At 40.3% G+C, this 25710-nt stretch overlaps 1 protein-coding gene across 8 annotated transcripts in view; it reads right to left on the bottom strand.

Moving 5' to 3' along the window:
- Positions 1–25710, bottom strand: part of PLXNB2 (plexin B2) — a 325762-nt gene that overhangs the window by 19344 nt on the left and 280708 nt on the right. For all 8 annotated transcript variants that reach the window (XM_073328266.1, XM_073328265.1, XM_073328269.1 and 5 more), the window contains 14 exons: positions 21132–21268; positions 19891–20058; positions 17116–17248; positions 15055–15285; positions 14552–14728; positions 13772–13911; positions 12309–12409; positions 9240–9469; positions 8246–8427; positions 7441–7507; positions 7188–7334; positions 4559–4715; positions 2549–2649; positions 822–906 (listed from right to left, as the gene is read on the bottom strand). In XM_073328266.1, the coding sequence (XP_073184367.1) occupies positions 822–906; positions 2549–2649; positions 4559–4715; positions 7188–7334; positions 7441–7507; positions 8246–8427; positions 9240–9469; positions 12309–12409; positions 13772–13911; positions 14552–14728; positions 15055–15285; positions 17116–17248; positions 19891–20058; positions 21132–21268 (2056 nt within the window). The remainder of the gene's footprint in view (positions 1–821; positions 907–2548; positions 2650–4558; positions 4716–7187; positions 7335–7440; positions 7508–8245; positions 8428–9239; positions 9470–12308; positions 12410–13771; positions 13912–14551; positions 14729–15054; positions 15286–17115; positions 17249–19890; positions 20059–21131; positions 21269–25710) is intronic.

Genomic DNA, 25710 nt, shown 5'->3' with positions numbered 1-25710 from the left:
TACAACAGACCCAGCACAATAAAGAGTGTTTACAAAGTCAATGTTGCCAGACAAACTTCAGTGAGTTTTTGGGTGGGGAGGGAAGAGGACTAAAATGACAAAATAAGTGAAATAAACAGACAACAGCTAATGTAACACAATGAACTTTGGCAAGACATTTGATACTGTCTCAAAGTCTTACTTGAAAATTCATATCAAATTGGCTTGGATAGGAATAATGTCATGTGGAATGAAAACCGTCTTTTAAAGCTGTAAGCAAAGGGCCATACATTGAGTTAGGTGTTTAGTGGGTAGAAATGTTAGAACTAGTGTTATGTAACATCTGCATTAGTGATCTGGAAGAGGCAGTAAACAACAAAATAGTGAAATTTTTAAATGACACAAAATGAGGTGGAGTTGCAAACTCCAGTGAAGAGATAGGAATAATAAAATAGGACCAAAAGAAATTAGGAACATGGGCAGAAAATAGCAAAGTGAAACTCAACTTGGAAAAAAGCAAAGCTAAACTGGTGAAAAGCTATCTGACATGTACTCAGTGTGAGGAAGAAACCAGGCAGCAGTAATTCTGAAAAGAACCCATGGTAGCAGAAGATAGGGACCTAACATGAGTTTGCAAAGCAATATAGAGGTGAAAAAAACCAGTGTAATTTTGGGTTGTATGAACAAATCATCATGTCATGGAGCATGGAAGTAAACAATCCCTTTCTGTACATCCGTAGGTACAATCCCATCAAACAAGATCAGGCGAAGATGATATTGTCTATTTGTGCATTTTGTCTTATACTCCTTTTGGGGGCATAAAGAACCCCCATTGTACTTACTTTCCCCTGGGACATCTTGCTGATTATCCTCTGGCTGCTGGGAAATTCCTATTTTTGACAAGATAAGTGTGGCACCATCTCGGACCTTCAAGAACACAAACATAGGGAAATCATTCCATAATACATTCCTGCGAAAAGTAGGCTTGAACCTCACTGTTGTGGAGTCTTTCCCCACCTAAGCAGGCATTTGAAGATACCCACCAATTTTCTTATCCTCCAGTTAGGGCTTGGATCTTGAGAAGTGCTGTGCACACTTTGACTTCTAGCCATCAGGCCCTTCATCCCCAATACCCTCTCTCCTGTAGGAGGGCTCAGCTCTGATACTTGCTGGCTAAGAGGCCACAGGTAAAGCTTCCTCCATGGTTGATAATAATGTTCAAAGTGTGAGAGTTCAATGGCACACAAGCTGTTTGCATGGACCCTCTGCACAAGGGTTAAATTCCCCATACAGGAGCAGAGCTATCTGCCTTCTTAAGGAGCTGTTCTGAACCACCTAACTGGCAGGATATTTGGTGTCAGGAAAGGGTTAGGTAGTGTAAAGGGGAAAAATAAATAACAGGATCACAAGTGCTTCCATACCCATGGCGATGAGCACAGCATGAAACCTAGATAGATTACATAACGAAGAATTTCAATGCCCCTACTCCCACGATCCTGCCAATTTTTTTCCTCTATGTCATACATAACCTGAAACATTATGTTAAGACTGGTTACTTGACTGGGTGTGTCAGGGGTTTATACACAGGGTAAAATAGAGCAAGCTGTCCTTTAAAAAAAAGTGCCTTTGTTTCACCTCAGGGTTTAGAGTTCTTAAACACACCAGTGAAGCAGAGTGACAAATGAAGCAAGATCCAGGGAGACAGGGCAGAACAAAGGCAACTCTCTGATGGAGGGATTTGTAGGGATAGGGGGAAGAGAAGCAGCTTCCAAAATGGGACGCGTGGAGTGAGAAAAAGAGTAGGAAGGTAAGATATCAGACGCCCATACCTCCCAAAATCTGCAGTAGCTAAAGAGGGACGAGTCCTGTCCCCCACATTGGGGTGAGTGGGTAAGGTGCTGCACACAGGGACTGGGAGGCCTGGCAGGGAGGAGTTGTGGAGCAAGCCTCAGCTCATCTCACAGTGGTGGCTCCTGCAGCTCCGGTTCTGAGGGGCTGGCTGGGCTCAGCTCCCCGTTCTGGGCATTGAGACCTAGCCCCTGGTACCTGCACATCATGGGGTGGCCATGTCAAATTTGAGTGAGTGGCATTATGACCCAGCCATGGGGTTGCAGTGGTACTCACTCAAATTTGGCCTGGCTGCCCCCACCCATAAGGGGGGCCAGGTTGGGTCAAACCGGAGTGGTGCTATGACCCTGTGCACAGGGGGCCAGATTGCAATGCCCAGAAAGAACAGCTGAGCCTACCCAGCCCCACGGGACAGGAGCCACTTCAACTGCAATGGGGTTTTGGGAGCTAAAGCAGGACAATCCCATGAACCTGGGACTGCTGAGAGATATGGAAATATAGGCCATATAGGGGCAATTTGGAATTGTATTCAGTGATGGAGAGGAAACCAGTGAGAGTACTAGAATTTGATAGATACTTTCAAATTCTGGAAAGTGAGAATGTAACATAGCTACATGTTCCAGCCCCCTTATCAGATAGTACAAGCCAATTTTCTCTGAAAGCTAATAAAAGTTCATTTATTACGGAAAAACAATTCACAGATGTCAGCAATCCTCCTTACATTATAATGCATCAGAGTATTCATACGTTTCCACCTGCCATCTCTTTGGGATGTTAAATCCAAATCTGAGAGGATCTGGGCAGTAGAACCTGGACGCCACTCTATGGAGTAATTAAAATGAGAAAAGAAACAGGTTTTATCCTTGTGCAACTAAGACAGTACACTACTAATGTGTTTCCATTTAAAGAGCCAATGAATCATCATAAAATATCTTTTGAAATATTCCATTTCAAAACACTTGGACTTTTCTCCTTTCCCTTTTATTTCGTACTATGGAACTTTGCGCAAGTTTTGTTTAAAAATCCATGTGATGTTTGTTTATTTTCCAATTGAAGTAAAAATCCACAGTTTAGGACACCACAATTAGTTGCTGTAGAAATTGCTGTGATATCCAAAACTAGGGTTGCCAACTTTCTAATGGCACAAAACCAAACACCCCTTCCCCGAGGCCCCACCCCTGCTTGCTCCATCCCCCCTCCCACTGTTGCTCGCTCTCCTCCACCCTCACGCACTTTCACTGGGCTGGGGCAGGGGGTTGGGGTGCAAGAGGGGGGTGAGGGCTCTGGCTGGGGCTGCGGGCTCTGGGTGGGGCCGGGGATGAGGGGTTTGGGGTGTGAGAGAGGCTCTGGGCTGGGGCAGGGATGTGGGGGGGTATGGGATCTGGGTTGGGGATGCGGGCTCCGGGTGGGGCCAGAAATAAGGGGTTCAGGGTGTGGGAGAGGGCTCCGGGCTGGGGGTGAAGTAGGGGGCTCCAGGCTGGGGCAGGGGGTTGGGGTGCGGGAAGGGTGTGAGCTCTGGGGTGGGACCAGGGATGAGGAGTTTGTGGTGCAGGTGGGGAGTCAAGGCTGGGGCAAGGGGTTAGGGTGTGGAATCCTGGCAGTGCTTACCATGGCTCCCAGGCAGCGACCATCAGGTCCCTGCACTGCAGCCCCTGAGCGCATGGGTGGCCAAGGAGGCTCTGCACGCTGTCCTCGTACCCACAAGCGCTGCCCCCACAGCTCCTATTGGTCATGGTTCCTGGCCAATGGGAGCTGTGGAGCCAGCACTCGGGGCGGGGGCAGCACGTGGAGCCTCCCTGACTGCCCATGCGCCGAGGGGCTGCAAGGAGCTGGCAGCTGCTTCTGGGAGCTGTGCCAAACTAGGGTAGGCTAAGGAGGCTGTCTTAGCCCTGGGCTCCAGCTGCACTGCCAATCAGACTTTTAACAGCCGGGTTGGCACATTCTGGTCAAAAACTGGATGCCTGGCAACCCCGTCCAAAACAGAGGATTAGGGACTTCCTGTGGAACAGATAAATACAAATCTGTTCTTAGGCAAATGCACCAAAGAAAAAAAGTAATAAACACTTTATCCCCTTAAATTATGGCATTAGTGGACATGTCACAAAACTATTTTTCATAGTTTTTGATAAGGTATCAGTTGGTGTTTAAAACATTAAAGGCAACATTTTCAGATGTGACTAGTAACTTTGGAGGTGTCAGTCTTTGGGCACCCAACTGGAGACACCTTATTTTCAGAGAGTGGGTGCTCTGTTCTTTCTGCAAGTCAGGTCCCTTTAAGTTGCCTCAAGGTGGGCAACCAGAAACTGACAGACCCAAAGTTACAAGTCACTTCTGAAAATTTGTGTCCTTACTTTTACATCAATTAATTAATTGTTCATGTTATCAATGTCACATGAATTAGTAACTGAAACAATCAATATTTCATTGGTTCTGATAGGTTTTACCGAGAGTTATTAATGAGAGTTATTAATGTGCTCCGTGCATTTTTATGAGACTGGGCAAAGAACAAGGGCTAGGCATTTGATAATAAGGACACGCTTTATTTCACAATATAGTAAGTACGAGAGCATCACGCTTAGTGGTAGATTCAGCTTAATAGTTCAAGAACTAAACCTTTGAATGATTTTTTTTCATTTCAATAATCACTTTTACTGAAACATTTCAGGAAAGATAAGAGCATCAAATTAGTGTTTTCGCTATTATTACAACAGCACCAAAAATAACTACTTACCAAGAACAACGCTGTCGGCTTTTGGCCATTGTGAACAAGGCAGATTTCGGTAGACTTGGTCTATTATCTTTTCCTTTACTTGAGAAATAGTATCACAGTTCAGCACTTTCACAGGTACAGAATCAGTGCCTCCATCTTGTACATACACATTTACTGTCTATGAAAGAAAAAAATATGCATAATTATTCAAAAATATCAATTCCAGTCTCTGGTTTCTTTTGATGATTAGAATCCAGGCAGTGCCCAAGATACACTGTGCAGTCCTACCACCACGCAGCAATGTACATTTGCAATGTGGATTATCTGCACAGTTCTTCACTAATATCCAGCCAACTAGCTACTCTAGATTCCAGCCCATTCTTTCTATTATGATAAAATAGAAAAGGCACAGATTGGATGTTCCCCTTCTTCACTGATATCTAATATGACATCTCTACTGTGTCTTGGGAACTTATTAAAGGAAAGTTTCAAATAGAGACAGGCACGTATTAAAATGCTGGACCATCCAATGTCTGTGTACCACTTAGGTTATCCAATAACGCAATACGCAAAGAAGAGTCAATTTACTATTTATTACTTGTCACATTAACCCTCAATTACAGAGGGCACACTTAAGTAGTTTATTCTGGTTCTCAAGATATCATTGGTTCCGTTGGTATTCCCCCATTTTATTTATACAGGAGAGAATCTCTTGAAAAATCTTCAAACCCAGAATGAACTTTAAATGTGCCCACAGCATACAGATGATAATCTCAGTCCAGGTAAAATAAAAAAGGAAGGATAATGTCCTGAAAGGGGAAAGCAGGGATTGTGACCTCACCCTCTATGGAGGGTACCTGATTTCCAATGGTCAAGGCGGTGCAAAATTCTTGGAATTTTCATGGACTCTGCTACACATGCATACTTTGATAGCAGAAATGTCTAGATAGGGCTTCTTTCTCTTTTAATTGGCTAGTAGAACTTCCCTCTCTCTTAGTTATGGTCTTGGTGGAAGTGATCCCTGCACTTCATGTATTATTTTATGTAGTTAAACTGTGCTGCAATGCAGTGAAATTAAACACGTTTTCATTGTCCCTAGACAGAATTTGCAGGCTAATTGTATTTCTTCTTCCCTTCCCTATTTATATTATTAATTATATATGATTTTGCTGTCAGCTGAAAATGTAGTGTGTCAGTGTAACAACTGATGAACATACCCAATTTTTAAACAAAAATAATGACTGTAAAATGGATAAATACCATGCACAATATAGTTCATCTCTCAGTTTCAGGCAGAGGTGTGCAAATTAAATTTGCATTTATCTACCTAAGGCAGTAAGTGCTACATAAATGTCTATCCAAATTCAGACACTGGCATAATTAGCACATTTTTTAAAAAATCATAAAAAAGGCATATAATCCCAATATTATACAGCAATATTAACCTACTTCTTTGTGAAGGATATGTGATTGTTTTGTTATATGTACAACTGATGAATGCAATGAAATCCGGGCCAAATCTGGTCTAATGTTTACAATAAATATCTATGAGAATTATTCTAATTTGGCTCAGAATTGATTGGATTCACACGTCTCTCTTTGATACTGCATTCATAAATCTTAATTGCAAAAGCCATTTTTTGAGTTAAAAGACACCAACTTCAAAGAATGATTGTAGTAAGTCACAAATGATGTACGATACAAAAATATCTTGTTCGTTAAACACGATACAATGTAAATCGTGTTGTCCAGTCTGTGCAGAACTATTAGGTGTACTCTTCAGCTCAGACAAACATGGAATCCTCACGGAGTCCAAAACCGTACATTAAAAAAGTTACATTTTTCCTTTATCCATCCCCCACCCCCAAGCAGTCTGTTAACTACAGTTGCTGTAGGTTGTGTGTAAGAACAATTCATAAGGTAAGCTTCCCATGCTGCCCTCCCGCTCAAATCCCTTAGGAATATATCAAAAATGTGCTTTTAACCAAACACCTAATAAAGGCTTTTATTAAGTTTCATCCGCACTACAGATTTGTCATTGCACGTCTCACAATCAGAGGCAAATGGGAAAGGCTGCTAGCTGTGTCAATAATAAAGCCAGAGTAATCACATCAGAGTGACTTTCAAGGCAAAGAAAATCCCGTACTACTCTTCCGAGGACAGTTCTGAGCATTATGTACGTTTATTAGATCATGTACAAAACAAACAAGCCAAGAGTCTCAAAACCAGATGACTAGATTTAGACGGTTATGTCCATTTTTAGATGCCTAAAGAAGTAGCCCGATACGCACCATTAGAGTTAGGGACTATTCATAGGGTCTGATTCTTGTCTCACTGATGCTGGTGTAAATCAGGAGTAACTCCACAGAAATCAATGGAATTAAACCAATATAAAATGGTTGAGAGAGGATCAGGCTATTGGGAGTCTTCCCTCAAACTTCTTCAGAGATTGGGGGTGCTCAGATCTGGGGATTTGCTTCTAAGCCCTTCTATATAGTTCTTAATTCTTCACCTATTGCCCACATTAATAGTTCATCTTGGCTCTCATTAATTGTTATAGAAAGAGTGTACGGATATAAATTTAAATTCCACAGTGTTCAAGAGGAAAAGATTTGATATAAATTAATGACTGAGCAGATGAGCTGCTTACCAGCTGTGTATACTCTACATCATCTCCCAGTAACCCTGTGTCATTCAGTGTATATTTGGCTTTCATCAGCACAGCATCCACTGGGCCTTTTTCCACCTGATGTTTGATAGCCTTGAACAATTTATAAAGAGGTTCTCCAGCATTGTCCTGTTTAAGGGAAAAAAACAAAAATAAAAAAATGGAAGGTATAATCAATGCCATATGTTTTAGTACTTAATGAAGGAGAAGTATATGCATAGCTTTCATCCCTTACCTTCAGATATTGATATAAGCAAATAGCCATCCAATTAGACAACATCCTCTCCACAACAGTTTCTGATCTAAAAAATATGAATATCGAAAATGTTTGCTGACAAGAAGGCAATTTTCTTTTAAAGTGTTGCCTGAAATAAAATATTTCTACATTAACAGCACTTGCTGTCCTAATGCAATAATTTTACATAGGTTCTTTAAAGCATGCGCCTGCATTAGATAATGCTTTGCACTGTTCAACATTCTTAGATACTTTCAGCTCATTACTTTTACTGGAAGGTACATATCATATATTCAAAATCAGAAGTTTGTTTCCATGTTGTAAGAATGAGTGCTTAAAAGAAATCTACACTTTAGTTACTGGGGAACAAACTAATTGAAACAAAACATACACAGCAAAGATTAAATTCTGTAATGTATTTAGGAGTAAGAATCAGACCTATCTAATTGAAGGAGATGCATCAGAAAATTGTTTAAGAGCATTCATTATGGAGATGATATGGTATAAAATTAGATGATAAGCATACAAAAATTTCAATATTGCATTTTCTTCATGGATAGATGTTTGCGCAAGATGCTTCCAAGCTCTAACTTAAATTATTTGGACACGACAAATGGCTCTAGTTGCTCTTAAAAAAAGTAAATCCTATCCATTTTTGTTCCCTAATGTGCTCGGGCAGGTCATCATCATGATGATTTCTAGACAGTCTATAGCACGACACACACACTCTGAAAAACACCACACGGTAAATGTAACAATGTTGCAAAAAACGAAGGACTATGGAAAACAAGACAATCATTCAAACCTTCTGAGCATCAGCTTTGGGTTTTTGGCCACAACATACTGCTCCATCAGCTCTAAGAACAATGTCCTCATGATGTCAGTATAATATTCTAGCTTTCCATGTAAAGCAACAGTCAATAGGGATGCAAAATAAACTTTTTCTCGGGCAGAGAACTCCCTCTGCTTCTCCAATGTATGAATAAACTAAAACAGAAAAAGCAGATTTAGCTTTGAGTCTAAATGATTCATGACAAGTTTCAAGAGTAGGTCAAAACATATCTGGCACGGTAGGAAGGGGGAAAACCCAAAACACCTATTGTCTTAATGTTAGTCTTCTAAGTACAGCATGAAAAAAAAACACTCAAAGTTTTGGACAAACTACATATAAATAAGCACTATCTACAACTCTCCTCTCTCTCTGCGTGCGAGAGAGTTTTAAACACACTGTCTTCAGGGCTAACTCAACTAATATTTCTATATCTTCGATAAAGTATGAAGTAATACACAATGAAGGATGTTTTTGTTTAAAGAAACCTCTGCACTATAAGTTTAACCTCCCTTCATCCTTCCCGCAACAAACCCCCAACCAAACAAAAACCAAACCCTTCCACTTCCATTACAAGGACTGCAAGCTGAATACATACATTGTAAGTTTCAGATCTTGTTTTCCTCTGCCTCAGAATGCAACACTACTTTTAAGTAATGAGCATTAGGGCCATGCTTAAAAAAAACAGGTGCCTGCAGTTAGCTTCTCACTCCATATTTAGCCACCTAAAAATCAGCCTGATTTACAAGAGTACCAAGATTTAGCACTTTGGGAGCAGGTGGGTGCTCATCAATCTTGAAATCAGGCCACTTTTTAGGCGCCTAAATATGGACTTAAGAGCTGAACTTTAGGCTCATCTGTGCTTAAAAATGTATGCGTGACTCTACATGTACATACATACATACCAGGCAAAAAGACTTTTCTGAAAAATACAGGGTGAGCTCAAAGTGACTTTTACTTCAATACTCACATTTATGAGAAATGATTTGCTATTCAGTAGATTGGAGAACTGATTTAAAGCCTGCTCCACAGTTTGCTGTCTAGCCTCTGGAATATCCAATTTCCCAGTAATCATTACATCTTTCTCTCCATCTTTTGAGGGCAAGAAGAAGACTCTGTCTGTGTACATTTTATAGTCCAGCACAGGAATTCCTGCTTCACTGACATCATTGGTCTGATCTTCCATCTCTATCATTAGATCTAGAACATACAATATTCCTAGTTTTAGAGTTAGTTTTAGAAACCACAGTACCTTTTGTTGTCATCTGACAATGAAAGCATTTTATACCAGGGAAAACAATGATCAAACTTATTCAGAATCCTTTCCCCTTCCACTTCCATTTCACTTTTTCCATAGTATGTTTACCAATTGCCAAAGCATGTTCCCTACAACTCAGAGTTTCTTTCCAGATGATCCTGTTGAGACACTGACAGGACTGTCTTTGAGGAATCACAGGGTATATCTCCTCACCAATTTGGAGCTTGTGACAGCAAGTCTCAGAGTCTGGGTCTACAGACTGCTCCTGGGGCTCATGCTAAGGTGCTAATAATAGCCGTGCAGACTTTAGATGTCTAAGGAAGGGGGTGTGCTTCAGAGCCCGAGCTCCAGCTAGAGACCGAATGTCTACATGGCTATTTTTAGCACCATAGCAGGAGCCTGAGTCTGTCAACCTGGGCTCTGAGCCAGGTTGCCATCACAGGCTGCAGCTTGCTGTGAAGATGTACCTATAGTTACCTAGACTGGGGAAGGGACAATCTCATTGTTTTCTGTTTGTACAGTACGCAGGCACAAACAGGGCTTGATTGATAACTGGGGCTCCTACACAGCATCATAATACATATGCTAATCATCATCATTACAATATTTTCTTATTGGATATTGTAATGTGATATGTGGAGGATCATGAATTTACTGTAGGATCAGTAATTACTGAATGCTGGGCTTTATGCAGAGAGCTCTTCTTAAAACACACACACACACAGCAGCAAAGGGAAGAAAGAAATTGTTGCCAACTACTTTTCTTGTGTTTATATACTTTCTATTCCTTTCAGTCCACATCACTGTGAAAGCTGCCCTTTAATTCTTTTCATGATAGTTGGGATGTTGAGCCACGGAGCAAGAGCAACAGGAAGTACAAAGAATAATCATTTTATTAGGAGAAGGGTAGAAAGGAAGAAGGTAAAATAATTCACTGAAAATGATGAAAACACTTCTGTGAGCTTTCAAGTTCTTGACACAAAAAGCAATTAGAGGTCACCTTTCCACAAAGTGGTCATTTCAGCTGGAGGCTTTCCAGTTGTCTGATATTGCTGACTGACTAGAATACCATGTTAATTAATATAATGGCCTGTCATCGTGGCAATTTTTATTTGACCACATAATTTATCCTGGTTCTCTTTATTCTGTTACACTCAGCCAATTCTAAGAAAGAAAACATCTCATGGTTTCAAGCTTCGTGCTGTGTGTGTTCTTCTACCCTAATCATCACTTCCTTTACTATGACTGCTCTGATGCATGCAGGAAGACTCCTCTTCCTACATTTGCCATAATCAATATTATATGCATCTAGAAACTACTTTCATTTAAGTGCTTTACTTTACTACTAGCCAAGACAACGTGAATCTTATGTGCTAGATTACACTGTTAGAGACAATTTGTGTTTCTCCTGTGCCCAGGGAGGCAGCTGTGCTGGAGTAGGAGATTAACCCCACACTCCAGCAGGCACCAGTACTCCCTGCACTCTTCTGGGAGTCCTGGCAGGGGACAGGCAGCTTCACATTCCAGAAACAGTTTTGAGAAACCGAGGGCAGAAAAGAAGAGGGATTACGAAGGCCAGCTGGTAAGGGAGTCTAATAAGCAGAGATGGCTCCAAACGGGGACCTTGATCTTCAGCCCTTCAAATTTCAGAGTGGCCTTTGAAGCTGAATCCCTTAGTCCAAACAGTTGCTACAGAGATTTGGTATTGGGTAGGGTCCAAAATTGGAACAGGCCAATTTTCCAGATGTGACTCAAGTATAATGGGAAAAAAACTATTCTGAGACAATTTCGGCACCAATGGCAGAAATCTCAGGGTAACAGTAGATTTTATGAGTTTTCCACTATTCAAGATGGCAGAAATCTTGTCAGATTATCTACAGAGTCAATTCAAACCCATACCCTGAATTCCCAAAGCTAAATCTAAGCCAAATTCAGATTCAACCACCACTTTTTCAGCCCATCTCTGTTAATAAGAAACAAGTAATTTCTCTTTAGGAAAAAAAGATGCTTTGTTATAGAAGCAAAGATAGGTTATTTCAGCATAAACAAATAGTGTATTTTAGACGGTGATATGACAGGTCAAGGTAATCACTTAGGCCAAAGTTTTCAAACGTGGGTGCCTGAATTAGACACCAAAATAAGTAGCCTGATATTCAGAGGTGCTGTGCTCTTACAGCTCCCATTGATTTCCTTCAGGTGATGTCTCTTTACATACAGTAAAGAATGAACCAGCTCCTCAAATCAGGTTCCATTATTTCCCGTTACAAAGAGGTACATTTTCTTCTTCTCTCTGATTTTCCCAGACTTAAAAGATATTGCAGTCTATCTTCATAAACTCATAGCGCACCAATTCATATATTTTGTGGCTTTCCTAACATAATATTTTTATTAAAATAAAATGTGTCACATTTTATCAATAGCATAAATACAGACTACAGTTACTTATTGTGAAATAGGTGACTTTTCAGTACCAGTGGCAGCTTTTTAATAGTAATCATAAAAAAACATAGTTTCTATTTCCATTTGCTGATTTAATTCCTTGTGCTTATTTTATCTTTACCCTAAAAACCTGTTTCCTTTAATCACTTTCACTCTATTTAATCTTATTTATGGCCTTCATTGTCAGAAGAATATGTACTGTACATTGATGTCTGCAATCAAGAGTAGTTATACTGGCTTGTAGTTACACCCAAGAAACAGTTTAAGCAAGACAGTGCAGTAGTTTTAGCCCAATTTAGGATTTCTCATTAGGGTCCATAAGAAATCTAACATCAATCATACCTGTGAATTCCTTTTTGCACCTATCTCTGACACTTTCTTCCAATCCTTCAAGCTGTGACTTGATTTTTTCATATTCACGTTCTGCTTGTTGGCTTTTTCGTCTTTAAGGAATAAAGTACGATTTTGAAAGTTATTAACGGTAAAAGTAAAGCATTTTGCAATTGCACTGATTGGAAAGGCTGAGGGATCATAGGAAGACTGTTTCTTTTCCTCTTTACCTTTAATAACGAAAGTGGAGGAGATAGTGGGTCAGATCTTCAGCTAATGTAAATCGATGTAGCTCTACAATGGAACTGCTTACACAGATCGGCTGATGATCTGGCCCAATGATTTTAACCTTATTAGGATACATTTGTGAGCACATTTTAAACACAGCTACTTCACTTGTGCAAGCTGGACAGAGAATGCAATAAGCACTCACAGCACATTCCACAACAGCTGCTGAGTCACGACTAAGGCTTGTCTACACTTAAGATAGGTCAACATAGTTACGACGCTGACAGATGTGAAAAATTCACACCCCTGAATGTCATTGTTAAGATGACCTAACCCCTGGTGTAGATGTGGCTAGATCAATAGAAGACTTCTTCTGTTGACTTAGCTACTTCCATTTGGGGAGGTGGATTAGTTACATGGCCAGAAATACCCCTTCAGTCACGGTAAGAAGTGTCTACACTACAGCAACACAGTGGCAGTGTTGTAGCTGTGCTTCTGTAACATCCAGAGCATAGACATGGTTTAAGTCAGTACATGCACAGGATCATACTGAGCAGGTTATGGGAGATCTAAGGGAGTTTCAACGTTGTACAGGGGCAAATACTATAAAGCACTGCATCTCAGTTGTACAGCTTTGCATCATTACAGTGAAATCCACCAAGCTTATACGCTACTTACATCCCACTTAAGACTGCAAAATAGGCCCCAAGTAGGACTTAGGTGGTGTATAGTTCTGATACTGGCACTCCACAAAGGGGTGAATTTCACCATTAGTCATGAAATGTGTATGTGGTAATATGTGGCTCAGCTGTAAAGGCCGGAATATCCACTCAGACAGATCCAACCATCTCAGGTCTACAGAGTGTTGACATAGGAAGCTTAAACATTGACTAATACACATGCAAAGCAGCAATATTTTCACTAGCATGAAGGCACTTCAGCTGCAATTTCAAGACTGTGTGTGCGCACCTTACCCCCTCAGTGTGCAGTGTGAAAACCTGGGCCAATCTGTTTGGGCTTACAGCAGAGAAAGAATACTGGGCTGACTGGCACCAAGGAATACCACTGAAAGGGTCTATGTGAGGGGAATTATTGGTACAAATGTTATCCAGCTACTTCCTTTAAAATGTTTAGTTTATTAAGTGATCAAGATGGTTTCTCTTTGCAGATAAGAACAGTTTGCTCTTCTGCCCCATCAGCCTTCTCCTTCAGAGCTTTGGGACAGCCATAGCATCCGACTATCTTACCTGTAACAGTAGATAGAGATGATGATAATGGCCACCATAGGAAAAATTACAGATGGCAAAATCACATCCAGGGGTACGTCACTCACACGTGTGTCATATTCCACCCTTCCTAGGATCCATTCTCTGAGGCCAAATTTCACCTGAAGAATTAAATAAATACTTATACCTGCCTCAGAAATGTAACTAGAAGATTATTCAATAATTTAGCTGCCATGCTTTAGTTTCTTAGTAATCTTTATAATCTGTAGAATTCCTAGTCCAGATTGCCAAACAGGTATAATATGCAGATACAATTTTTTTGCTGGCATAAATTGGCATAGCTCCAATGAAGTTAATGAATTAATGGAGCAGCACCTATTTATTCCAGCAGGTAAGTTGGCCCTTATTACATAAAAGGAAAAGAAAAACCTATTACTATACAAAGGAATTTAAGGCCCAATCCTGTAAGCACTTACTACCCAGAATAGTGATGGACTGCAATGGGACTTGTCAAGATAGAAAACCCGATTTCTAGTTGTGAGTATGCATAAGACTGGACCCCTTAATAAAAGCGGCAATCAACATCTTGGGACATTCTATTTATCTGCAATCCTTTTATAGATAGCAGGCAGAATCTGGAAGTGGAGTGGAGTCACAAGATAGTTTCCTTTATATAATGGCCACTGAAAAATAAACCCATGCAAATAGGAAGCTACTGTATCAGTGTCACAAACACAGTACTCCATACCCTCCTCTCTACATACATGCTATTAAAGACAACTTGCAGGGAAGGTGACATACAATGAATTCAGGCAAGTTATTGATTGTATCCCTCTTCTGCCTTCTCTTTGGCTGAGGTTGTACTACTGGTGGTTCACAATATAGATCCTTGTCAGTCAGTGTTTTTATGTTGCAGGGTTCTGCCCCCACAAAAGCTTGAGCCTCCTCTATCGTCATGGCTTTGTTCAGATTACTGCCCTAGACAGAAAATATAAGGCTAAGTCATTTTAGCTGCAAAGCCACGGGTGAAGCAATCCACAAGTTACACAATATTTTGTACAGTTCATTTTCAACAGAGGATGTAGTTCTGACATCAATGTGAAGGGGGAGGAAAAAATACCCCCAGGCTTTTACACACAGAGGAAATCTATTAATTCTGTGGGAACACAGCTAATATGGAAATTCCAGATTCCAGCAGTGGAGGGCAGCATGCAGTTTTGGAGGGCAGCATGAAAGGAAAATCTCACACCTATATATTTATTATAATGATAAAACTAGAACCAGCCATGTCTTGTCAAGTTTACCTCTGCATGAATAACGTTGTTGACTTGTTTTTTGATGCCATCAGTGAAGTTTTCAAATGTTGGATCCGCAACATATTTAAAGGAATCATTGTTCTCAATATTTAGAACCAAATTGTAACCATCCATTTTAATAAGAGTAGTAATCCTATAGTTTTCTGGATCCTCTAATATTGGTGGAGAAGAGAAGACTATTGTGCTTTCATTGATTTTTGCAATATCTTTTCCTTCAAACTAAAAAGCAAACAAAACATTTTGGGTTTTGATTAGATCATGTTATTTGCTGCTGAACATTTAGCACCTAAAAATACAACACAACCAAGTTAAATAAAAAGGTGAGGCTTCTCAGATACTTTTGGAAAAGAAAAAAATCACTGGACAAAAATAAATCATCGCTTCAGTGTGGGTTAGTATTTAGGCCCAAAGCAAAATCCGAAGGTCTGAACACTCCCGAAGTTGGCAGAAAGTTTGTGTCATTATCTGAATTTTGTGGGTTTGAACCATTTTAGGGCGATTTAATGTTGAGAACATAGGATTGGTGGGGCTGGGGTGGTAACGCCTTAGCTTTAATCCAGACTGGTTTTGACTCTTCTGCAACTTTGGGCACATCACTTGTCTTCAAGGCATTTATAAATAACAGAGACGTTATCAGCTTAATATAAATGCTCAGTACCATTTATGAATAAAATACATTAAACACCAACCAGCTAACTCACAACAAACCTTATCTTCCACCACAATGAATGTTTATTTTTAAGGCACCTCATGCTTGAAAATGTCTGGATCCTAACAGTAGAATTTTTTTTATATATAATTTCTTCCTCCCCATCCCAATCCTTTGCATTAGGTGTTCCTTGACACATTAAAAAAGTACTATTATACAAATAGTCTACTCTAGGAACCCTCTTCAACCAATCATTAACATAAATAACAACACACAAATCAGCAGCTATCTTTATGACTTCTAGTACATTTTGGATACTACCATAATATAATGAAATGAAAATAAAGTGAACTTAAAAGTAAACAAATGGTGGACAGACCACATTTACAGCGCCTCCAAATAGAGGTTTTTTATATATTTGAATAAATATATACAGGGGGGAGAAACACTTGAGAATATTAAACAAAGTTTTGCTAAGGAAAAGTTTTTCATGAGTTTAGTGTAGGCCAGATATAGTAGAACTTCATCTGTTAGCCTACGTTGTAGTAGTTGCAGTAAATAGACTAAGAAAGGTGGACAGTGTCTTAAGAAGAGCACAAAAATTGTATAGATTCTTAAAAATTAAATTATGTATTTGAAATTAGAACTGAAAATAGACAATAGGAAAACAAACGTTAGTTTTTGAACAAGTTTTGAACTATGTCCCCATCAAAGAGACATTTTAGCTTCTTAATCAGGTGATAAACTGTAGTCTTCCTGAGAAATATTGCAGTTATTTGTAGTGAAGGGGTCTGCTTAGCATCAGATGCTGGAGGGGTAGTTTTAAAATTCCATGTATAAGGATATGCACACACTACAGGAAGAATATGCCAGGAATGGGCAAAAAAAGTAGGAACTTTTCAGTTTGCAAACCCAAATTGAATGGGTTTGGATTTTGCAAAGCCAAGAGCAGGAGCAGTTTAGATTTGAGTCCAGAATTGTCCAAACATCTACAGCTCAGTAGGGAAGACAGGGGATAGGATACATGATTCCACTTTGGACTTGCCAAAGAATTTCAGTTGCCCCGTTCAAGGCTCGGTTCTACAACCCTTATTCATGTTGAAAAGTACCTTACTGTTTGAGTTGTCTCTTTGAAATCAAGGGGGCTTGCTTGCATTGTAAGGTACTAATCAACGTAAGTAAGGATGGAAGAATTGGGCCCTTAGTTTGCGGCTGAAAAAAGTACAAATATTGACAGGGTTTATGTACCTGAGGTTTTCTTTAAACCATTTAGGCCCAATCCAAACCCCACTGACATCCGTGGACAGATTTCAATGGGGTTTGGGATCAGGCTCTGTTTAGACATCACACTGATGATGAAGACAGCATGTCTGACCAATAAATAAATAAATAAAAATTACCTTTCTGGAGTCTAGACTGTGTATTTGTCTCTTCTTCCTTCTGGAAGGCCCATGAAGTTCAGCAGTTACAACTATGGAGAAACTCTGGATGATATCAAACCCAGTTCCCGTTACAGTAATATTTCTCCCTCCACTGAAAAAGCAGACACAAATCAAACATGAGTAAAGTTCTACAACCATACACTAGCTCCATCTAGGACTTCTTCCTCTTAAAATATTTTTTGCATAGCTTTGCATGCAGGTGCTTGTACAATAGTTAGGTATCAAATGTAAGAACTTCCAGTAAACCAAATATGGATATAAAATTTTGAAGTGATACAGCTGATCCAAACCCCGTGGCCTATTTGTGATTTTTATATTGACATTTTTAAATTGTTTAAAATATTTTTCCTTGCCTTTATCACTGTTTGGCAGCACGGAAGAGGGGTGGGGAAGATGCGGAGAACACTACACAAACAAACAGGGGAACCTAACACAATGGTTGGTGGTTCCTAACAAAATGACTCAGTGCTTGGATGAGATCAGCTCATGGATGAAAAATAGCCGGCTGAAAGTGAAGCTGAGCAAGACAGAGGTTATGCTGGTGGGCAAAGGAAAGCATTTTGAAGAATTTGTAGCCATGGAGCATTCTCCTTTAGTTGAAGATACACACCCACAACTGGTCAATGCAGTCTCCAGGTTAGGACTACTCTTGGATTCCTCACTGAGGCTAAGCTCTCACAGAGCAGCATCTGTGCGTAACGCTTTCCATCATTTCCGGGTACCTAGGAGACTCTACCCTATCATGACAGACAGTGATCTGGCCTCAGTTATTCATGCCTTAATGACCTCTTGGCTGGACTACAGTAAGGCAGTATACCTGGGGATGAAGTACCTTTAGCACTTAAACTCCCACTTATTCAGAAGACTGCAGTGCATCTCTATAGTAATGCTGGTTACCCCAAGCACATCACACCTGTCCTCTGCTCCCTACCCTGGCTTCCCATAGAATCAAGTCAAGTCTTAGACCTCATCTTCAAGGTGCTCCATTGCCTGGCATCAGGATATTTCAAAGAGCCTCTAAAGCTCTGGGACAAAGACCATACTCATCAACTTTGCTCCTCCAGCTCAGTGGAACTCCCTACAACAGAAGATAAAGCTTTCTAAGGGGCTGGTCCAAGACTGTGGAATGAACTCCATCAGGAATTAAGGATCACCACAAACCTCATCATCTTCCATTCCAAGTGCAAGATGCACTTCTTCAACCTTACCTTCTCTGACATAAATGCATAGCAACATGCATATTAAAAGAGCCCCTACCAAAACAGGACACTTCACTGCAAGCACATCTCCCTCAAGAGAGAGGATGAGAGAATAAACATGTGCCATATTAGTCATGTTGCTTACTGCATTCCTGGAAGGTGCTCTGATAGTGTGGTGATGAGTGTTATAAGAACCTATATAGAAAGGAATAAAGGTCACAAGGTGTTGGCTCTCTTTGTTGCAGTTGATAGATGCATTAATAATTAAGAAAGACTTAGCGTAAATTTCCACCCACCAACGATCCCAATAATCATGACGGGGAGGGAAGGTGATCCATAGAATAATCTAATAAAATGAGTTCCACTTTATCAAAAGTTTTGAGAATCCCTGGAGTGACTGACTATAAAGGGGGAAAATTAGACTGATTACAAAGCGCTGTCAAATGTACCAAGTAAACAAAAGAAAGACAACTATTGTCCCACTAATCTCTTAAATGGTAATAATCTTAAACATTATTTTACATAAAAGGTCATGTTCAAGGAGGCTGGTAAGTCACAGCTGATTTAACTTTTAAGATGCTGTTCGGGTCATCATCTCATGTTGGGGTTTTTGGTAGAAAGTGACAGCATTTGAGATTGGGCTCGTTCCCTCTAATCTCTCAGGATATGAAAATACCAAGATGTCCTCTACTAGGCAGCAAGATTAAGATATTAAGAAGCTGAAGCCCATGAGTAAAGATCACAGTTTTTGTCCTGAGCCCTTGAAATGAGGAGTACTCTGGGAGGACTTCTATACAGGTACACTGTCAAATAGTTCAAAGTATCATGTTGGGATTTCCTGTTTGCTTTTATGTTTAGGCTATCGGTATTTTTCTTTTCAGAAAGAACTGAAGAAACCACCAGTTTGGCTGTAGATTAAAAAAACAAGAACAAAAACAAAAAACAACACACACAGACACACAAAATCTCTTAAAAATCCTGCTGAACTCCAATTGTGCTTTTTAACCAGCTACTACTTGCCCTACTGGAACAAAGCTGGCAAGTCATAATTTATTCTTTTTTATTTCCATCATATCAACTCTTATTAATAGCCGAGCAAGCCATGTTTCAGAAATGGATGGACATGGACATTTTGACAGCTTTATGTTATCAGGTGATGACTTCTGCTTTAACGGGAATAAGATTAATTTTAAAAAGCAAGGTAAAACTAGGGTAGATTGACGTTCTCCTTAAATACATCTCCATCTCTTTTCTTTTTCCTTTAAGAAATCTGTATTTTAAAAGAAGTTAATTAATTTTCCTATTTCAAGATTTAGCTTTGAAAAAGGTATTATTAAAGTTTTGAAGTAAACAGAATACATTATTAAAACGTGTTGGCAATGGTTTGGGAAAAAATGTACAGACTCATATACTTAACCTTTCTGCAGAGACACAGTATATTGGCTTTCATTTAAATAGTTCCATATGAAGAAAAACTACCACACCCCCATATCTACTAAGAATGAACGTAATTATAATAGAAACATTTCATTACCTGCTGAAGCTATTTTTTGGAAAGAATTTAGTGACGGTAGGATTTTTGCTATATGCAAACAAACTATCCAATTTGTTCTTTGTGTTTCCGTGATGCACCATTACATGAACTTCTTCAACTTTGTCATGTTGTCCTGTGATGCAAACTATTTGTTCACCAAAATCAGTGCTGGAAATTGGAGGGGAAAAAAAGGGGAAACAAGGCTCAAATTACCAGCATTGTTATTAATCATCATCTTTATTACGGTAGTGCCTAAGAGACGACCAAGAATGGGGCCTCACTGTGTTAGGCATTGAACAAATGGTAGCACAGTCCCTGCCCCAAAGAGTTTACAATCTAAATAGACAAGGTAGACATGGGAGAAGGGGAGAGGTGTGGGGGAAACACAAGCCCCATGAACAAAGTGATCACTGCAAACGTGCTAGTTCCAAAATTTTGGTTTTTGGGGTGGTCTAGTTAGAAGGGGATCAGCTACATGGAAAGAAAAAGGGAAGGGAAGAGCAGTGAGGGGGATGGGGCAGTGGAGAAGAGTCTAAGAGGGGTGCGGTTGAGTGACCTGAGGTGAAGAGATTGTGAGGAGGGGGATGGAGAGGGTTGGAGCAAACAACCAATCAGTACAGGGCAGAGAAAGTCCAGTCAAAACTCAAAGTTTTCTGTCAGAAGGTTCCTGCTCTGGCTGCTTCTGTAGCTATTCCTACCTGCTGGATTCTCTGGCTGGTTCTTGGCTGCAGTTTACCCTGGCCACATGGCTGGGAATGGTGGGGGGCTGAGGGAAGGCTTTGTACTACTCTGTATTACTGTCACAAAGTGACAAGTTTTAATAAGGGCAAAGCTTCATAAAAAAATAAAAGACAAGCGCTTCCTTCCCTCTTCCCACCCCATCCCTTAATGCCTTCTTATAGCTAACGCCCTCCTACCTTCCATCCTCCCCCACCCGTCCCCTGTGATTCACAGAATAAATAGAAACAACCAAAAACCTACCCCAAAAATTAATGAACAAACAAAATCATGGCACCAAATTAATGTTCACAAACCATCACTCTACGTTTGCACCGCTTCTGTGTTCTATCCCTTTCTCTCACTCTATGTCTGTCTTATCTGTTTAGAAATGGTAAACCATTTGGAGCAGGGATCTCCTCTCACAATAGATTTCACAATGCCTAGCATAGATGAGCTCTGATCTCGGTTGGTGCTAGTGGAGTACAAGTCAATATTATGGAAGTTAAGTGCTGCATACGTACATGTTGCAGGGCACATCACCAAGGAAAACGCTAACATCTTTCTGGGAACCAGTTTCCAGATTGTTCCCAGTGATTGTAAGGATGGTCCCACCAGCTTGGGGGCCTTTTGTTGGACTTATTCCTGTAGGATCAGGTTGCTGTAAGGAAGAAATGGCAACAAATTAATTAAACACATGGGTTTAAGTTTTTACTTTACAATGGAATTATTTACATTTCTAGTGATTACAGACTAAGTTTTCAACAATGACTAGTATTTTTGGATGCCTAACTTGAAACACCTAAATGAAAGCCTGATTTTTAGAAAGAGTTGTTTCTCTGAAAAATCAGTCCCCATTAAGGGGTCTCAATTTGAGGCAATTTTGAAAAGGACAGTATCAATATGGATGTGAAGAATAAAAAAAACTATGAGAATAATAGGGTTATGAACTGATCTTCCACAACAGACTATCCTTCATTAGAGAATGAGGTGATCAACAGGTAATGTTTGTATCCTCTCTCCAACATGCCCTGTGCGATTTTTAGCAAATATATTAGCATTTCTTCTTTTTGATCGGAGTTCGGCCTGCACAGATTCTTCTCCCCATACAGCAATTAGATCCAGTGTCTCCTGTTCGCTCCACGCTGGAGCTCATTTGCGATTCTGGGACTGCATGGTCACCTGTGCTGCTGAGCTCCCCATGCTGACCAAACAGGAAAGTCAAAAGTTCCCAGGGCTTTTCCTGTGTACCTGGCTAGTGCATCGGAGTTCAAAGCGCTGTCCAGAGTGGTCATATTGGAGCACTCCGGGATAGCTCCCAGAAGCCAATACTGTCGATTTGCGTCTGCACTACCCCAAATTCGACCCAGCAAGGTCAATTTTAGCACTACTCTCCTCGCTGGGGAGGAGCACAGAAGTAGATTTTAAGAGCCCTTTAAGTTGACGGAACGGGGTTGGTTGTGTGGACGCATCCATTTTAAAACGGACCTAACATGGCTAAATTCGACCTAACCCCATAATGTAGACCAGAGCTAAGGACTGTATCTGCACCAGAGTGCAGCATCGAACTTGAAGTGTGATTACTGAAGTGTGAAAGAAGAAGGGAAGGGAAGAGCGGTGAGGGGGATGGGGCAGTGGAGAAGAGACTAAGAGGGGTGGGGTTGAGTGACCCGACGGGTAGCAGTCAGGTATTGCAAGCTTCCACAGGGCTATCACCACTGTTAATGGTACCTAAGAATCCCTGTTGGAGCTGCTGTAGGTGGCAGTAAAGAAGGAGACAGAACTTGGACAGAAGTTGCACTTTAATCCCTATTTTTCTAAAGCTCAAACTCATTTACTAACAGCTCCTCAAAGGACTAATTTAAAGACAGATAAAATGGAGAGGCTGAACATGAATATTCAGTACTAAACTATTAAAAATAATGTTCTAAATACTATGAAACCTACAAATATAAGTGCTTACTAGAGATGGCATAACAGCGTGTACTGAACTGCGTATCTGAGATTCTTTGATGTGATCTCTAATAAGTGGGCATTACTTGTCCAGGGTTCATTATGCTAAACCAGGCGGGGAAATGGGTGCCTTGATTTTTCCTGAGGTGTTTCTTAATGGACCAATAAACACGCTCCGGGGTGTCTTCATGGTTTGATGAAAAGCACTTTTCAGAAATGCAATCACGTTGGCTGGTGTAGTACAAGATCTTTTAAATCTCTTGCTGAATGTTGAGATGGTTTCAATATGTACTTGCAATATTAATTGCATTAGCCTTGTTTGAAAGCAATAAGCATCAAATTATCTGAAAAGAAGGCAGCCTGATACCACAGCTGGTATCAAAATGAACTACCAACAGGAGAGAGAGGTTAGATACTTAGTAACTGCACAACACTTTTGCTTTGGGGATCTTGGCACACTTTACAACTGTTGAGAGGGCTGGCTTGCTGTAATGCTGGTTCTAGGTTCCCTATAATTCCCAATTCCCACCCCACCCCTTCCCATGGCATCCATGTCTGATCCAAAATGTTAAGATGCAAACAGATTGAAAACGGCTCATGCTACTGCATGTGTGCCAAGCATGTATTATCAATACAGCCTACAAAGGCATGTGGATGCAGAATCAGGAGTGGAACAAGCAATAGTCACAGTATACTTTCTCTCACATTAGCACGAGCATTTTCAAAGGCAGCCTAAACCTTTACAGATGGCACTGGCCCAGGAGGTAAGTCCACTGCATGGTCTACGCGATGGTATTAAGTCCAGCGATAGCCTTTATACAAGATGCTACTTGGAGGCTCAGCTTGTCTCTATAGATCCAGTATTCTTGAGAGGAAGGTGAGTCTTCTCCCCTGGTGTAGGGCCATGCTGACAGAATGACAGACATGAGCACTTGTGGTTTATTCTCGGATTCTTTCCAGTCTCTGTCTTGAAACTAGTACATAACTGGCTTGGTTGATTCTTTTTCTATCTGTCTTTGTTTTCTAGATTTCTGTCACGTTCCCATATTCTTGTTCAGTTACTATATATTCCTGCTGCCAGGCTGCTCTGGATAAGGAGTCAGTTCTGTACATCTAAACTGTAGCACTGCAGTTTCAGTAGCAAACACTGAAGGTGTTTTGGGGTTGCTAGCAGTGGTTTTTTAAAAATGTTTAGTGGTTTATAGTCATTTTCTACTTCAATGGTTTGCCATCCTTGAACATGCAAATGTAAAACTTTTGAAAATGATATGAAAATGAAAATGATATGAAAATGATCTCAAGACATTGCGTTTCAATTTGAGTCTCTTTTTCCATTGGTGACTAGACATTTTTGTCTCTTTTGTACGAGCGATACCCCAAGCCCCACCACACTGACATTGTGTAGGAGCCTCTTCACAACATAGTATTTCAGGATTGGATACTTAGTCACCAGCTTTCTGATACTTGTGATGGCTGCGTCGTGATGAGGTAACCATCGTGCAACTTCGCAACTTCGTCCAGTAGTTGCCTAAAGTGTTTGCACACATGTGAGAGGCTTGGGAGAAACTATCAGCTTGCATATCCTAATAATCTCTGAACTGATTTAATATCTGTAGGTTGGGCAGCCACTGTATTGCTTTTATGTTTTCAGGGTCAGGTCTTAGAACTTGCAAGGTCAGCAAATGTCTTGTGTATGGTAAAGCAGTCAATCTTCTTTTTTCAATTTTAGGTTTACTTCCCTGGCTCTCTGTAGCAGATAGATGAGGTTGTGGTTGTGATCTACCACAGCTACTGCCATGTCGTCTCCATTTCTGTACACTAGAATGTCTTCAGCTATGATGCTGAGCCTGCAAATCCTGTTAGTACATCTCATTGGCAGTGTCAATATTCGTTTGCTGCATGTTTGATTCTCAATAACATTCTCAGTCATCTGTATCTACCTGCTGGCGTCCAAAGTGTGGCTCCGTATCTGTTTTCCTTATGCAGTAGCACTTGCCAATAACGGTCTTTGGCATCAAGTACTGAGTATATTTTTGCTTTTTGCTAAGTCAGGCAATATTTCTTCAATTGTAGGCATGTGGTTGTGAGCTCTTGTTAGTACCTAGCTTAAATTGCTTGCATCAATGCAAATACACAGCTTGCCTGGCTTCTCGGTGACTACCATGCTGTTTATCCAGCTTGTGGGCTCTGTGACTAACAAGGATGCCTTCTTTTCCACTTGCTTTACTACTCCCATTTTTTCTTCTTTATGTAATGGGTGCTCTGCAAGGCAGATGCTCTATTGGCTTAATTGTTTTATCTATTTCTAGGTATAACATTCCTTGAACATCTGGGATGTCTTCCGATACCTCATGGTAAGTTTTTAGCGGCTTTGTTGAAGGGATGGCAGAGTACATTGCCTACTCTGGGTATGTATGGTTGCTTGTGTGTCTATTGGTTGAATTATTTGTCCAAAGTTTAGTGTCACTATGTTAATCAATTTGCTCATTTTAGCTGAAACTGGTAGCTTCTATGTTCTTTAACTTTCTACTCCTGGGGGAATCATGTTTGTTGTCTGTATTGTTAATGACATACTTGCTGACAGATATTATGAAATAAATTACCAAAATAATTGAAACTGGTATGATTATATTGTGTTATTTTGACAAAATATGCAGAAATTTAAAATATTGTGTGCAGAATATTTTATTTTTTGGCACAGAATTCCCCCAGAAGTAGTACTCTTAGTAGTTTGATATTGTGACTCACTGCCATAGTAACAAGCAACCAGACAGATAAAGGGAAAGAAAACTGGTTTGGCTTTTCGCTGTTCAGGTGCTGCTATTTCATTTGTAAAGACGTGTAGAGCTGTCAGTATTCCAGATGTTTGGGATGGCTGGACATTGAGAAATTAGAAGGAGCATTTTATTTCCATTGTACCAGTAATGGCTATGTTAAAACTGACAGAAAATGTTCAAGTCATTGTTAACCTATGCCTGATTCTGCTTACACTGAAGTCAATGCCAAAAGGACTGGTGACTTCAGTGGAGCAGGGCTCTTAACAGTTAGTTTCAAGTGGAAAGGTTGGTAGTAATTTACAAGGTATGGAAGGAATTTTACTGCACCTAGTCACATATGAAAGGATGCTATAAAAGGGAAGAGACTAGAAAC

This window comes from Lepidochelys kempii, chromosome 1 (assembly GCF_965140265.1).
Source record: "Lepidochelys kempii isolate rLepKem1 chromosome 1, rLepKem1.hap2, whole genome shotgun sequence".
Lineage (NCBI taxonomy): Eukaryota > Metazoa > Chordata > Testudines > Cheloniidae > Lepidochelys > Lepidochelys kempii.
The sequence above is the reverse complement of the archived record's forward strand: the minus strand, read 5'-3'. Positions and strand labels throughout refer to the sequence as shown.